This window comes from Leptonychotes weddellii, chromosome 5 (genome assembly GCF_054177405.1).
Source record: "Leptonychotes weddellii isolate Sample4059 chromosome 5, ASM5417740v2, whole genome shotgun sequence".
Lineage (NCBI taxonomy): Eukaryota > Metazoa > Chordata > Mammalia > Carnivora > Phocidae > Leptonychotes > Leptonychotes weddellii.
The window spans coordinates 118,000,281-118,017,662 of record NC_138373.1 but is presented as its reverse complement, the minus strand read 5'-3'; the positions used below and the strand labels follow the sequence as shown (position 1 = coordinate 118,017,662).

The following is a 17,382-nucleotide window of genomic DNA, read 5'->3' as shown; positions in this document are numbered from 1 at the left end:
TATTTTTTGTTTCTATGCTTTCCACCTGGATTGAAAGAGGCCCATTCCCTTTCCTTAAATTCTTATTTTCCTCTTTTATCTCTTTGGGTGTTTTAAATCAACTTATTGTAAAGCCTCCTTTATTTTTCTCTTTTATTTATTCTTTCTTAGGTGAGAATCTTCCCACTCCATCTTCTGTCTCTCATGACAGTAATCTCAGTGTGCTTTGTAATTTTTAAAATCTATGAGTGTGTCTTCAGTAGGACTTATCTTCCATGGCAACACATGGAAGTTGCATTTATATACTTGTTTCTAGAGACATCACTATGAGAGTGATTTTTCAGTTGCCTCTGTCTAAAACCCTATAATACATACAGGTTCTAAAACAAGTTTTCTTTCTTAAGTTTTTTTCTCTTTCTTGGTTTTTCTCCTATTCTCTTACCATTTTCTCACTTGCCTTTGCTGGCTCCTTCATTCAGCTCCCTGGTTCAAAATACTTGAATTCTACAGTGCTCTGTCGTACATAGTCTTCTCTTCATCATCAACATGCAGTCACTTGGCTTTAAATTTTATCTGTATTGGGTGATTCACAAATCTATCTTTCTCTCTCTCCAACCATGAACTACACACTTAGCTATTAAATGTCTAATTCAGAAGTTTGATATTTAATAGTCATCTCAATCTTAACATTACTGAATTGTTTACTTGAGTATATTCATAATGCTGAAGTGAAGGAGGCAATAGAGAGGTGGCATTTGAAGATAAAGAAGACAAAACTAATTCCAGATACTAGCTCAGTGGTCCTCAGCTTCAGAGTTTGAATGAGAGAAGAATTCAATAATAAATCCAGATTCCTAGGCTACATCTCCAGAGATTCTGCTTTGGTAGTTCTAGGCTGGGATGTAGGACTCTGCATCTTAATATCCCAGGTGATTCTGATGCAGGGATCTAAGCACAACACTTTGAAAAACTTTTTCCTGCCTAATGGTTATGGTGGGGTTCCTAATATCATGCTGCCAACTGGGTTCCCGTTATTTAAGGACAGGGCATGAGTAAGTCTTTCCCCATACACAACTGGGTAAGTCTGGGAAATTTTAATTGTGTTACAATTGGACTTAAAATTAGATTTTTTTCACCTTTCCTTTTAGGCCAGTTTTAGCACAAGAGACATTTGTTGGTTGCACTAACCTATCTTATTTAAATAAAGTGGCTCTGACAAGGTTTGCTGTGATTGATAGCAGAAAAAAAGAAAGAGTGAAGATGATTATGTAACTTTCCCAGTTCTTTATTCATCTCTCCTCATATATCTGCCTTCTCTGATCTAAGCCGTATCTAAGCTGTAAGCACTTCTTTCTTTCTTATTGAAATTCCTCATTCCCCACTATTTTATCTTTTACTTCCTAAATCTTGTAAGGCCCTGTCTTTTTGCATGTTAATCTTTATTAACATGCCCATTTCAATGGCACTATTGTGGCAGATATAGTTCTCATGCTACTGAACATTATAGATTCCTCTTTTTGGTAGAAGGGCCAGTCCCTCCGGTGAGAAACCCAAATTCATTCAAGCAGATAGTATGCCTTTCCCAAAACAACAGGCCATCTTTAAATGAGGAGTATTAAAAATTAAGCCAACTAAGATAAAAATAGTACATCCATTCTATTTCTTAACTCCAAGTTGACCACTTCTTTGTTGCTCTTTGCCAGAGTGAGAGAGAGGGAGAGAGCGCATGAGCAGGGGTGAAGGGCAGAGGGAGAGGGAGAAGCAGACTCCCTGCTGAGCAGGGAGCCCAGTGATGTGAGGCGAGGTCCTCCCAGGGCCCTGAGATCAGGAGCAGAGCCGAAGGCAGGTGCTTAACTTACTGAGCCACCCAGGTGCCCCTAGATTCAGTTCTCTAGGAAGGGAAGGAAGAAAGAGCTCTCTTTTCAGAAATACAGAAAATCTTCCAGGACACTGTAGTATTAGTGAGTTAATTCCTTTTAGTAAAGTTCTAAAGGAACATCTCATGGTCAGAAAGTCAATATACATCTAAAACATTTTAGCACCATTCTCCATTAATAAAAGTGCAAGAATAATAACATTGCAGTGCCCTGTTCTGAATTTCATAAATTATACATGTTCCTAATGACAGTTTCATTTCCAAATCTGAAGAACTCTTATCAGAGAAACAAAATTTATAGGTATTTCAAGGTCATCACTGTCAAGTCATCATCTTTGGCAAATTATGGTAGCTTGGTATGCTTTTTAAAAAGTTATAGTCTATTAACAAACTCAGGACTGAAGATATGATGATTAGTTTCTATTACTATTTCAGAATTCACATGAAATATAATTGTGATTTGAATGATTTGAAAGGCTAAAGTCACTGGTACCCAAAGATGATTCCCAAACTGTCTGTTCCATCATGGAAAAAAAGCACTGAAGCTGACTAAAAAATCACCTGTCTTTATATCCCTAAGCAAAAGTTTAAAGCATATTTCGGGAAGAATTGCTGAAGAGGCTAGAAATATATGCTGGTCACAAAAGGCTTGATGGAGGGCAAAAGCTGTAAAAACTAGCAGTTCTTCTACTATAAATATTCAGTAAGAATTCTAGGCATCCCAGAATTCTTGTAAAAAGAGGTAAGGAATTTTCTAAGGACAGTATTTGTACAGCTTACTGTTGCCATCAACATACCAAGGGAAAATTGGGGTGCCTAGGGTTGCTAGGCACTATGTGGGTGGCATTATTATGTTGTGATCTGCTTACTCTGCTGATCATCTTATATAGAAGATCTTAAGTTTGCTTTTCTTTGTTTTTTTTAAGATTTTTTATTTATTTGAGAGAGAGAGAGAGAACATGAGCAGGGGAGGAGCAGAGGGAGAGGGAGAAGCAGACTCCTCGCTGAGCAGGGAGCCTGATGCAAGGCTCGATCCCGGGACTTGGGGATCATGACCTAAGCTGAAGGCAGCTGCTTAACCTACTGAGCCACCCAGGCCCCTTAAGTTTGCTTTTCTAATTGATGCTTGACCTAGTGATATTCTTTTGGCTTACGTGTACATGTTATCTCTTTCCTTCTGTGGCCAATGACAAATAGGAGAAAGAGTTATTCAAGTCCATGGATATTTACCTAACAGAAGAAATAAAGGTGAACGTATTTTGTTATCTGGACAGCCATATTAGTGAGTAAGAAGGAGAGAATGGATGTTGTTACAGAATTGGAAGTTGTGACCATAATGAGTCTCCTCAGATTTCTGTCCTCAGCTTAAAATATTCTACAAGCATTTAAAAAAATTATACATTGCTAACTATAAGCAAGATAAAATAAGTATAAAATAAGAATTGTATGAAAGGCTATTGATTAAAGGGAGGAAAGCTTAACTATGACATAAATGGTTATTTGAGGAACAGATAGGACATTCAGGAATAGAAGCTCAACTGGGTGTTAGACCTGGGATTGTATATAAAGGAGGAAATTCTGGACTAAAAGACATATAAGAATATCTGATAAATAGGACTTTTTCAAACTACACCCACTTCTGTCTACCCAAAGTCTCAGAGATGCGTCCATACCACCAAATGTGTTCTATTTGTGGGAAAATGAAGCAGGGGAAAAGGTGGAGACCAACTCATCTAAATTCTTCACAAGTGTTAAAGCTGCCTGAAGACGGGTAATTCTCTTTATCAGATATTTCTACTCATCTCAGTGAAGGTCTTTGATTTTTGTTTTTGCCTTCTCCTCGTTTCAGGGTGCTTTTCGGGAAATAATGATCAGTTCTTGGCAATTCATCAGAAGAAGAGTGGGAAGCCAGCATTCGTTTATCACCATTCACAAGACATTGAGAAGAGCCTGGACATAACTCCACAAAAGAGATATAAACATAGCTACCATTCCTCTTCTAAAACGCAAATAAACGAACAGCACCAAATTGTTAATTCAGCATTTCCTAGACCTGCATACGACCCATCTCTCAATCTGCTGGCCATGGCTGGTCAAGATCTTGAAGTGGAAAACCTTCCAATCCCTGCAGCAAATGTAATTGTGGTGGTAAGTATTGCGTTATGCTGACGCTGATACTTTCCTCTGTGGTTGTTGCTTGAAAACAAAACCTAATGGTGAATAGTTATCATCGGATCTCAATGATTCTTTACCCCAGCACTTCTCATTCCTTGATATGTCTTTTCTTTTTTGTTACTTGATTATTGTCTTTTGGCTTCCTCTTGAATGTAAGCCCATGAAATAAGAAACCTTGTCTGTATGCTCTGTGCAGAGCGCAGTGCCTGGCACATGTGGGTACTTAATAAATATTTGGAAGGCAGCAATGCTCACCACTATACCACCGACACTGCACAGTACTTAATAAATATTTGAATAAAAAATGGCTTTAGGAAGGACTTGCAGTTACAGCAGATAATATTCTGCACTGAGCCTCTGTCTTCTGTGATAATCTGTTCTAAGCAGATAGGCTAAGTCTCAGTTTATATAAACAAATAGTACTTCCTGAAGATCTCTGGGTACTTGTCTCAAATTGTAACAAGTGAAGAGACCACTGAAAGGAAGGGGTGTTGTGGGGGGGAGGTAGTTTTCTGTCACTGGAATAAATAAGATGGTTTGGGAGTAATTGATGGATAATATTCCTCATATCCCTGAGCAGGCATCAGCCTTTATTAATGAAGATGATGCAGTGATTCCATTGCTTATATTCTTAGGGTATGTAACCCAGGCCAGAGTTTCCCAATTCATGGAGATATCACAGCTTAAATACATGCTGAGGTTGACGCCCTGTTTAGACTACAGTGCCTCTTAAGTTTAAGGTCACAACAGGAGGATATGCATTAAAACTACAAATCAGTAGCTAAATGGTTCTTATTGCATTTCTGCCCCCAAATATAATCAAATATGTTGACTTTTAAGGCCAAGATCATTCAATTAAACCATGTTTACATTTTGACAATCTCTCTATGAGCCAAATGTAATTAAATCTAACAAACTTTTTTTTTCCTTTCCTTTATTTTTTATCTACTACATATAGGACACTTGGTATTGACAATCAAAATCTATTCATTGATGCTTTCAACTAGCATGCACTGAGTATTTATTATGATCCTGTTGTCATTTGGGGGATCCAGAAATAGAGCAAATGAAATGGAATCTCTGGCTTTGCTTGGGAAATGTCTGAGAGGAAATGTCAGTAATTCAATAAAAAAATCATAAACTGAGAACGCAAGATGAGCTCTTGTTACAAAATATGTGGGTCACTTGGCTCCTGAAATACTTGAACAAATTTTGTGCATTTACATAAGTAACAGATGTTCTGAAGGTGAAAGCCATGTACTCTGTCTATTTGGTGAAGATAAATGATGATAATGATGTGGCTGTATCTGGATGTGCCTGTGTTAATGCGAAGGCTCATGGGAGATATTTCCTCTGGTGACCATCATATTCCCATTGTTGTCAACTCTTAAAGTCCCTGTGAATTACTGTTCAAGAGGTTTGTTCTGTCTTATAATGTCATGTACTGTCTAGTTAATTTCATATTATGGAGGATAAAAGGCATCAGTGAGGAATTCTGGCAGGTCATTTCACTTTTAGCTTGTTTGTGGTTTGGAAACTCATGAAGAAGCTGTGCTTTTTCTTACGGGTGATGATTACTTGAAGGCAATAGGTGATTTTGCTGTATTAGGCTTCCCTAACCTCCTTGATCTAGTCTCTAACCATGCTGTGGCTATGCTGGCTTGCAACAGTTACTAGTGTTAATGTTTCCTGTAATCTATTGGCATTACTTATGCAGGTGTGATTTAGTAGGAAAACCAGGAAAATAGGGTTATTTTTTAATAAATCAGTAATGTTCTACTGACTCAAAAAGTAGACAGTCACCATTCAGTCAAGTATCAGCTGGTTTGAAGGTTCATTCTATCCAGAAAAGAGGTTTAGAAATGAAGTATAGATAATGAAAGGGAGATAACTCTGGTGGCTAAATGACTTTGATAGAGTAATTGATGATTGTGTAGCTAAGGTGTACATGTGTTTTATGTGTGTATACACACACACACACACACACAGAGTATTACTTGAGGAATATTGCAGGGGTACCAAAGAATTATTTTATGGCTTAATTGATACCAAAATGAGTAGTGTTTCTTAGTATTAGTTTCCTGAATTAGAGAAATTACCAGGATTTTTTTTTTTTCAGCCAGAGTAAAAACACCAGTGCCAAATTCATATATATATATATGTGTATATATATATATATATTCATGCAACTTTTAAGGATTCCATTGAGAGGGAGAGATGACTTTTTTTCCTCTTCCTATATTTTTTTCTCTCCCTCTTGTTTCTGACATCATTAAGACAGTGAATTATAGAATGAGAAATTTAACAGGGACATGAGAGATGTATGTGTCACTCCTTTCCTGATTCCCAGTTGGCTCCACAAAGCATTTCATTAGAGCATTTATCCACAAATGAATTTTTTCCCTTTTCGTCCTTTCTTTTATGATCAGGGAAATCTGTAGTTCATTTATTCCAAGGAAACAGTGTAATTAGAATGTTTATCCCAAAGAATGCTAATTACATTTCAGAAGCTCAATTAAGAAGCTGTTATTAGGATTTCTGTACAAATGCAATATAGAGGGAATATGAATGTCCTCAAGGTCAGTGCTGTAGAAGGAGTCAAAAAAATGGCTTTAAACAAATGTGTGCTGGAAATTCCGTAGTTATACATCAGGCCACAAGACCATGACATTGGGAAGGAGAGAATCTAGAGGTATGAATGAAAATGGTAGCATGGAAGCAGCTGCAGGATTTTCCAGTTCAGCAAGTTCAGCCTAGGTTGCTGAGTGAAGAATGTTCTAGCCTGGGAAAAATCTGAGAAAACTGGGACTAGGAAGGCTTTGAAATCTAAAAGGTGGGAGGATTATGGCTTACTTCATAGGATGATCTTCATAGGAAGGAAAATAAAAGGAAGAAAAAGGAGAAGGGATAGGAGGAAGAGGAGGAGGATGAGAAAGGAAAGTGGAGGGGAGAAAATGGGAAGGGATGAAGGTAGGGAGGAAGGAAGGGGGAGAAAAGAGAGGATACAGTGGCAGTTCTTAGGACAGGGGGAAGACTTCTCTAAGCACATAAGAAGATGATGGAGAGTTTCCAGGAGCCTCAGATGGTCTCTGTGAGTTTTCTAGAGTCCTAAATCTTCTTGTCTTGCTCACCATTCACCCAGACCAGCACACAGACATTCTCTGATTTTTTGACACAAACTTTCTTTGAAAATATTTTTATCAAGCAGTTGATTTAGAAGACGATTAAAACCAAATGCTTTGGATAGCTGGGTTTCAGTTACATCCTGAGATCTGCGTTATGCCTCACTTCAGCTTGGTTCTGCTGTTGACCAGTTTTTGAGTTTCATCTTACAGGGAAAGAGATAATTTCTAGATGTGATCTGAAGGACTTAGAAGGTCCAGCTTTCTCATTGCTTTGACACAATAAATAAATTTTGTAGCATTTCATGTGTTATGTGGCATTTCATGTGTTTTGTAGCATTTCGTGTATTATGTGGGTAAGTAATGGTTGGGTACTTTGTCAAAAGACATACTATTATTTGTTTTTTTGGGAAAGATTTTATTTATTTTAGAGAGAGGGAGCAAGCAGGGGGAAGAGCGGGCACAGGGGGAGGGGGAGAGGGAGAGAATCTCCCTCAGACACCACGCTGAGCGCAGAGCCCGATGACCCTGAGATCATGACCTGAGCTGAAACCAAGAGTTGGACGCTCAACGAACTGAGCCACCCAGGTGCCTCAAAAGACATATTGTTTTAATCATAATTTTGTATTTGTGTAGGGAATGTCCCAAAAGGTGATTTAACCTATGTACCTACCATTGGAATTCTACCATATCAGGGAAGGTTTATTAGTTAGGAATATTTGGTGGCAAGTGACAAGAATCCAGTCCAAACCAGAGAAAATTCATGGTTCAGGTAACAAACATTTCTGTAGTATGTATAGCTTTAGGTATGGTTTGACAAAGACAAATAACTGACCAGGATCAGTCTCCCAGCTCTGCTTTCCCTGGGGTGACTTCATTCTCAGACTGATTCTCTTTTCTTCATCTCAGCGTGGTTTCCTGAAACGCCTGGAGTTTTATCCTTGCAGGTTCATAGTTAGTGGAAAAAAATTGCCCTTTCACAACCATCAGTAATATCCTGGGCATCTCTATGACTAGTCCAATTTAAGTTAATTACTCACTTCATCCCTGAACAACTTTCAGCCCGGTGATAATATTAGGCTAATTATCTCAAACCTAAACTACATGCCCCACCCCTAGAGCATCCCTAAAAGCCCACAAGCTGTTTATGAAAGGGGAGGTTACTTGAATAAAAATTGAGACGCTATTAACAAGCAAAGATAGAATAGATGTCAGATGCCAGTTAAATGTATGCTAAAGCAGAGTATCTGGACTTCAATTTTTATTAAGACACAATAGCCCCTTCAAGAAATAATGAGGATATGAGGACTTACAACTTGGCCTCAATAATGTGATTCTTGTACTCAGGAATGGGTGACTAAGGTTGTACGCTAAACTTTCTGACAGTGGCCCTATTAGGCAGCAAATTTTCTCTGACAGAGGAGAAAATTCAGGTGCCTGGGCAATGTCCCAACACCCAGACTATTTGCCAGTTAGGATTTAGTGTAATCTGTTAGATGTGTGGTACTATGTCTCAAGAATGTCTCAAATTTGTGAAAACCACTGTTGCCCGTGTACAGTTTTTGATGCTGCTTATATTGGGAGGGGGGGGCAAGAATGCATGTTGAGCCATAGTGGAGGCAGGTGCATGGGCTCATTCCTGAGCTTAGTGACTGGCTCATGGTGGGCAACTCACAGAAAGTGTGATTCAAATGCAGGCTTTCGGAAAACTATGAATTATTTTATGTGAAGTGTATTGGGGTCAAATACTAAATACTGAGTCCAAAATGCTAAATGGATGTAAGACACAAGCCTACTGTAATGAAGAATGTGACTCAGATGTCTTCCAATAGCCTTGGGACGCTTGTCCCAAGTTCCTAGAGGGAAATAAATATAAAAGCCTGAGAGAAAAATGTACTATGGTGGTACATTTGTTAAATAATAAAATGTGTAACTCTTTTTCTTGATTTTCAAGCAAATGTAGTCATGGTTTAGAAACTTCTTTTCTGTCTTCCTTGAAAATGGTATTTTGTCCATAGACCTTACCAATTTTGTCATTTTGGATTTGATCTGTGTATTAGTTGTTTATTATTGCATAACATATAACCTCAACATGTAACAGTTTCAAATGAGAAACAGTTCTGATTTCACAGAGTTTCTGAAGGTCAGGAATCTGGGAGCAGATTAGCTGTGTAGTTCTTCTGCCTCAGGGGTTACTGCAGTCAAGCTGTCAGCGGGGGCTACCTCTGCGTACTTGACTGAGCTGAAGGCTCCACTTGCAAGCTCTCTCACATGGCTGTTGGCAGGAGACTTCAGTTCCTCAACACGTGGACATCTCCACAGGGCTGCTCACAACATGGCTTCCTCCAGAGCATGCGAAGAGAGAGAGACACCACACTAGCATGATGACCTAGTCTCCAAATCACACGACATCTTTCTCACTTTTTCTTTTCATTAGGAATGAGCCGCTGGGTCTAGCCCATACTCATGGGGAGGGGACTACAGGGGGCATGAATACCAGGAGGCCCGGATCATTGGGGATTATCTTAGAGTTTGGGTACCACGATCTTCAAAGCAAAATTGGGGCATCTTTGTATTATGCCATGGCTTCTTATATACTCTTACCTATGAACTTCAGGAAAAGTAACTGTATGCTGAAACCAAAGGTAAATTTACAGAAATTTCATCATATAATGATGGAAGAAACTATTGTCTATGAAGAACCTTCAAGCATCAGAAGACCCTCATGATTAGTTTCCAGTGCACAGATAAAGAAATTAAGGCCCCGTATCAGTAACTTTCTCCAGGTTCTACAGTTAATAGTAAGTGCTACCGGCAGAATACAAATCCAAATTGCTCTGACTTCAAAAGTCAAACATTTTAAATTTTACCATAAGCCATTTGCTTTGGGAAACTATTGTACACTTTCTCAATAGACGATTTAACTTTATGGATTACATTTTATTTAAGCTAATGACAATGTTAATTTTTATCCTCTTAAAGTATACTCATTGATACCTACAAGTTAATGTTGAAGCCAGAGAATAAAAGGTATAAGATCCATCATGGCCAGTCTAGAGATTATAATCAGAAAGGAATTGTAGTGTCAAATTAGATTTTATTTTTAAGAAAGTCTAGAAAAAGAAATTCTGTAATCTACTTCAGAAATTTGGCTAAATTTTTGCTCTTTTCGTAACCTAAATTAGCTTCATGTTAAACTATCAGATCTTCTTATATAATCACCTTTCTTTTTATCCCAAATGTTTGCATTCTGGAAAGCTTTGTGCTTAGAGTCTCCAGATATTATTGTACCCGTGCAAATTGTCTTGAAGTAGAAATTTCGTTCTTGAGCTTGGCATAATTGTCACCATCTGTTGCTTTTCTCCATTTCTCACTACTAAAGCAGCAAGGAGGATGCTGGAACACATTCTGTAAATGCTACAGGTCAAGCTGAGGGAATATCTGTGTGAAGTTTTGACACTGGACCACTTAGTGCATCTGCTTGTTTTGGATCATTTAGAGTCAACATTAGGATGACTGGAGTCTTAAGAGAACTGGTTTAATTGATTATCATACTAATTGGATATTGGATACTTAGTAATATTTTTGTTTTGACTCCCAAAGTAATGTACTTTCATAGAGTTTCAGAATATTTAGAAATAAGGAGAAGGAAAAATAGGAATAAAAATAATCCTTAACTGTTAGATAATAATGTCATATTGATATATGTATCTGTATAGTCTCATATATATAGTTATGGACTATTTTACAGATATATGGAATCTGCATACATAAAGCTTGCAGTTTTTTTTTTTTTAAGATTTTATTTATTTGAGAGAGAGAGAGCGTGAGACAGAGAGAGATCTTGAGCAGGGGGCAGAGGGAGAGGGAGAAGCAGACTCCCTGCTGAGCAGGAAGCCTGATGCGTGACTCGATCCCAGGACCCTGGGATCATGACCTGAGCCTAACTAAGGCAGATGCCTAACTGACCAGCCACCCAGGCACCCCTGCAGTTTTTTTTTTTTTTTTTACTTAGTTTATATTTTAGACATCTTTTGGTGCCATTAACTGTCTTTATAAAGCATCATTTTTAACAACTGCTAAAAATTCCATTGTATAATAGATTTACCATTTTATGTATTGACTTACATTCCCAACACACTCAGTGGTTTAAGGCAGCTAATTCTGAGGAGAAATAAATGTTGACTGTGACAAACATAGTATTCTTTTCATTGCAACTGCCTGGTTAATATTTTTTTTTTTAATTTTATTTTATTATGTTATGTTAGTCACCATACAATACATCATTAGTTTTTGATGTAGTGAGCTTATCCTAAGGGAAACTACTCTTTTTATGAACTCTATATGTAATTATAATATGGGGTCTATTTTTTCTCTTGCTTGGCCAAATTATTTATGTTCCATCAACCTTAAATCTAAAGCAAGGGAAATACTTAAAGCAATCAAAGAAGTTAGTAGGACAAAAAAGAGGATATTCTGTTAAGAACACATAAATGTTGTATTTCAGGATTTTTCATTTGAGGAAGTTGGAAAGTTCTGCATGTCTTTATGTTGGCGCCTAAAAACTCTTTGTAATCTAAAATTTCCCCAATAGTGTAAAAACAAATGGTGTCAGCAGATGAACAAAGAAAGTATCTTTCCTTTGGAGCAAATATTTTCTTGTCTGGTCTCTCTCTAAAAATGGTGCTGTGGGGTTTTCCAGTTGTTAAGAACTGTTCTCTTACACCCTCTGTGAGTGACTTTGTCTCTTTTTCTTTCTTTCTCTGTTTCTTTCTAATCATAAATCCTATGAAGCATGTTTAGGGTTTCTATTTGTTTGTTTTGTTGTTGTGACTATAAAATGCTCCATTTTAAAATCTAACTGCTAATGGATAATTAGACTGGACTTTCTGGGCTTCTGACCCTGCCTGGTCATGATCGGTTTGGTACCATTTTTAGTTCCTTCAACTTGATCTCTATAGGTCTGATGGCAGAAACAATTTGTTCCTTTGTCTGGTTTTAGGAAAACACAGGAGCTAAAAGTCTTTGGAAGGTTCTTTCCCCTGACAAAGTTACGAAGCTTCCTCATCGGCAGCTTTTACCTTTAGTAACAGCATAGCATAGCGGCCGCTTCAGATGACAAGTGACCACAGGGCCACCGCCTGCCCTGTCATCCTTTCTCTTCCAAACCATATGTTTCCATGAGCCAAGACTGTTCTAGCAAACCCCACTTCTCACACCAAAATGTAAAGGGAAAATGCTTCCTGTGTCTCTCTCCTCTACTCTTTACTCTCCGTACTTCGTTTACGACATGTCTGGCCAACAGATGTGAAGAGGGGGCAGGTTTCTCTCACCAAGCAATTCTGGGCCACCAGCTGGGGGTCCTACAATTTCACTCAGTTCTTTTTTTTTTTTTTTTTTTTAAAGATTTTATTTATTTATTTGAGAGAGAGAATGAGATAGAGAGCATGAGAGGGGGGAGGGTCAGAGAGAGAGGCAGACTCCCTGCTGAGCAGGGAGCCCGACGTGGGACTCGATCCTGGGACTCCAGGACCATGACCTGAGCCGAAGGCAGTCGCTTAACCAACTGAGCCACCCAAGCGCCCCAATTTCACTCAGTTCTGACACTATCTACTTGGGAGATCACATCCTTTGACTTACTAGATTGCCAGTGAATTCTAAAAGCTATTATGAGTCAGGCATAGAGAAGCGGAAGAGACACATTGGACAAATAGAAAGGACATGGGACAAAGGGATGGAGTGCGGAGCTTCCATGTCTTCTCTGGGTGTGCTGTTCTGTCAGCCCCACCCTGTGTTCGCCAACCCGGAAGCTCTCCGAACCCCATTCTTTTGTGTTTTTATGGAGGCTTCCTTATGTAGACATGATTGATTAAATCATTGGGCATTGGCGATTCTTCAACCTCCAGCTCCCCTCCTCTTCCCAGGGTGGGGGGGACTGAAAGCTCTGTCCCTCTAATCATTTGGTTGGTTCCCTTGGCCACCTGACTGTCCATCTTTAGGGTGTTTCAAAAAGTCACCTTATTAACAAAAAACCGATTGAAAGGGCTCGTTATGAATAATGAAAAACACCTATTTCTCCTTTATGGCTCTGGAAACTAAATAATATGACTAAAAATGCCCCTATTGCTGTTAGATAGGAAACTACAAGGGTTTTAGGAGCTTTGTGCCGGGAACTGTGGATGAAAACCAAAATTTTTTTTTTAAATTATAAATCACAATATCACATCACCATAGCCAGATATCATTGTCTTTTTTAAAGAGATTGGTCATAATCTTGTGCTTTAAATCTTTTCCAAATTTTGCTTTTAAGGTATGAAAATATAATCCAGCCATTATTCTTGTCCTAAATTGTTTCTTTCATTACCTGTGTGCCATATTTGGAACATTTGAGTTCAGATAAATAAATCAAGAAGACACCATCTACTTTACATATCTGTCCATTTAGCCTACATTTTCATATGATTGTGTCTTTTTACTAAAACAGTAAGTTAGCAACAGATAACTTCAAAGAAAAAAGAAGAGGAAGAACCAATTTTGTGGGATAGGCCACCTGTTCACAGACAGTTTCTAAGATGGCGGGAGGAGATGTGTTTGTGAGATTTGTAGCCCTCCTCTCTGGAAATGACAGCCATGTGACACAAATTCCAAGAAATCCGGAAAGATTTAGAGAATGCTGAGAATATGCATCTAGACAATCAGGGCTAAGAATCTGTCTTATTCTGGGATTTCCTGAATTGCATTTATTAATGTCATCCAATCAATTATTCTGAATGTCTTGGGTTTTTTGTTTTTTGTTTTTTTGTATGTGTTTGTGTGTCTGTAGTTCAAAAAAACCCCTAATTATCTCATGCTCCCAGTATGGACCTAGTGAAGCTGCATTGCTTAAGAATTTGGTTATTTTTCCTGCCTGAAAACATGGCAACTGGAATTGGGTATTTAACCAGAACAAGTTCCTGTTGGTTCTTTGTGCTTTAAACACATGTTGCTTTCTCTCTCTTTTTTAGAACTGGTCTGTTTTTTAAATAGGACATATTGGGCAGCAAATAGCAACGTCTATGTTGAGCAGGCCATGAGGCAAATTCTTTGAATGTAGGCTTTGAAAAATCAGCAATCATTTTTTATGGACAAATGAATAAAAAAAAAATCTCATGTGTGACAAGTGATGGTGACATCTATATTCTTAAGAATAATTTTTTTGAAATTAGATCAAAAGAGTAAAAACAAGTCTATGCCAAGCTGGTTTATGAAAAATAGCCAAGTTATAGGACACAGTGCATTTTTGGTATAAGTCATAGAGACTGGGGAAGAATATGTGAGTAATATCTGTAAGGAGCTAAGAATAAATAGAAGCAACTGGATTTTCAGACATGCAAACATGTTGAATGGACACCTACTCCTTGCTCCTTGAAACATTTATTCAAAAATATTATTGCACACCTTCTAAGTTTTAGGTAGTAAAGCAGACTCGGGATAGAAGATTAAAAAGATAAGATCATTACAGCTCTGTAATTCACATGCTAATAGGAGAAAAACAATAAAATAAGTAAACAACTGAACACAATAATTTCAGGTGGTGCTAAGTGCAATGAAGAAAACAAAACATGGAGCACTGGGAGTTATACGCAAACAATGAATCATGGAACACTACATCAAAAACTAATGATGTATGGTGACTAACATAACATAACAACAACAAAAAAACAAATTTGGGTGGCAGAGAGAGCGTGGTGGAAACTACATAATGTTGGATCTTGAGGGATTCTATTGGATATTCAAGGATACTTAAGTATTGGATCAAGGTATAACTCCTAAATGGTAGTCATGTGATAGAAGAATAGCTTTGGAAGAATAACTTCGGCGGAACTGTGTTGGAATCTCAAATCAGGCATTTGCAAATTGTGTTTTTTTCCCAGGGACTTACTTACCATCTCTGTATTTCAGTTTCCTCAACTATAAAAAAAGTAATATAATAAAACCTATCCTGTGGAATTTTTGTAGGAACTGGATGAGATAAAGCATTTGAAGCACTTAGCATCAGGACTGACACATAGTAAGATCCTTATAAAAATTGGCTGCTATTATTAGTATTATATGGAACAACGGAAAATATAACTTCTCAGTCTTTGTACCAAGAATACTTGTATTTCTCCTGAGCCACTGGTTGGCTTATAATTATATCTTTTATTTTTTTATTTTTATTTATTTTTTAAAGATTTTTTTAAATTTATTTATTTGACAGAGAGAGAGAGACAGTGAGAGAGAGAGCACAAGCAGGGGTAGTGGGAGAGAGAGAAGCCGGCTTCCCGCCGAGCAGAGAGCCCGTTGTGGGGCTTGATCCCAGGACCCTGGGATCATGACCTGAGCCGAAGGCAGATGCTTAATGACTGAGCCACCCAGGTGCCCCAATTATATCTTTTAAATGCTGTAAATGCTGTGAATCACATTTCCTTTTTTCTCTTCCTGCTGAGAGCCAAATTTGTGGTCCATCTCTAGCAAATATAGAGAACTTTATTGAGTGCCTTATTTATTTTGTGAACTAACATCATTTTTGGTGGGATGTTTACTTTTCTTCACTCATTTTTCTTCTAATTCATTTTCCTCATTTCCTTACCTTTTATTCATTTTCATAAGCTGTTATAAACCCTTTTTGTAACACATTCTGTCTAAACAAATAATCACTACAACAAAATAGCCATCAGTATGATGGACAGGTTGAGTCTGAATGTTACAGAACAGGAAATCCCCTGAAGGGAAAATTTGTTTACCTATTAGGTTTAAAAAAACAAGAAAATATAGTTCGTATGAAAGGAATACAAGATGTAAAATGATCTGTTGGCTCTTTGCTCTGCAGGCCAATCCCAGTGTCAGGGACCAATCTCCATTCTCATTGTGAGCAATTTAAGACAGTGGGAACAGATGGTTTTAGAAGGAGACATCCTGGGTTCATATGCCTGTTTCGGGGGGTATAGCTCAGGGGTAGAGCATTTGACTGCATATGCCTGTTTGGCCATTGACTACCTTTGAGATCAATGAACATTTCTGAGTCTGTTTTTTCATGTTAATGGTAATTGTAATACCTGACCAGACTACCTCCTTTGATTCTTTCTAGGACAATGAATTTGTTCTCTAAAGCATAACACGTTGTAATAAGGTCATCTGTCACAATAGTGGTGGTGCTGCTGCTGATGGTGATGAAGATCAGCAGAATTGTCTATTTTAATCTCCTCTGATCTTAGGGTAAAATCTCTGCATTGTAACAGCCTCCTGCCTTGTTGTATAAATCTAGGAGGTACCCTTCACACGGTAGTTTAAGCCAACAGCATCCCGTGAGGCTGCAATCACACGGTTCGCACAGCACCATGGGGTGGCTCTGACTAAAACCATGCTTATATGCCATTGCTAATTACCTGTGTTCTTGACATCTTCTTCCCTTCTCGAGTGTCTGCCTTGTTCCACCAACTAGCACTTCAGTTCTTCTGAGCCTGGAGACCTGCCTCATTACTTGTTTTGTCTTTGAACTCGGATCTTGCAGCCAGCCCTCACCTCTACCTGCTGGTAGCTTTTCATGCTGCCATGAGCCCTCCTCTTGTGGAACTCCCACCAACTACTCTTCTCTGCTGAAAGCCTAGCCATCTTTTCTGTCAGCCAGAATGTGCTAACACCTGCTCTGTGTTCACCCTTTGTCATGTGCTCCCAGATGCAGCTCTTTCTTGTCACCTAAATTTTCTTTTTTTTTTTTTTAAAGATTTTATTTATTTATTCATGAGAGACAGAGAGAGAGAGAGAGAAGCAGAGGGAGAAGCAGGCTCCCAAGGAGTAGGGAGCCCGATGCGGGACTCGATCCCAGGACTCTGGGATCATGACCTGAGCCAAAGGCAGACGCTTAACCGTCTGAGCCACCCAGGCGCCCTGTCACCTAAAATTTTCTGAAGTAGGGGGCTCCTGGGTGGCTCAGTCAGTTAAGCATCTGACTCTAGATTTCCACTCAGGTCATGATCTCAGGGTCCTGGGATCGAGCCCCGCGTTGGGCTCTGTGCTCAGTGAGGAGTCTGCTTGAGGATTTCTCTCCTCCTTCTGCTCCCCACCTGCTCTCATGCTCTCTCTCTCTCAAATAAATCTAAAATTTTCTGAAGTAAAATATTGTGTGGATTGCCTTTAGGATCTTAACATTAGCTCTGTTGTCAGGAACCTCTGTTACAAAGAACATTTTTTTAAAAATTTTTTTAAAGG

At 38.5% G+C, this 17,382-nt stretch overlaps 1 protein-coding gene across 1 annotated transcript in view; it reads left to right on the top strand.

Moving 5' to 3' along the window:
* PTPRR (protein tyrosine phosphatase receptor type R) overlaps nt 1–17,382 on the top strand; it is a 232,924-nt gene that overhangs the window by 20,340 nt on the left and 195,202 nt on the right. Inside the window, exon 2 of the mRNA XM_006732343.2 lies at nt 3,705–4,003. Coding sequence (XP_006732406.1) covers nt 3,705–4,003 — 299 coding nt within the window. The remainder of the gene's footprint in view (nt 1–3,704; nt 4,004–17,382) is intronic.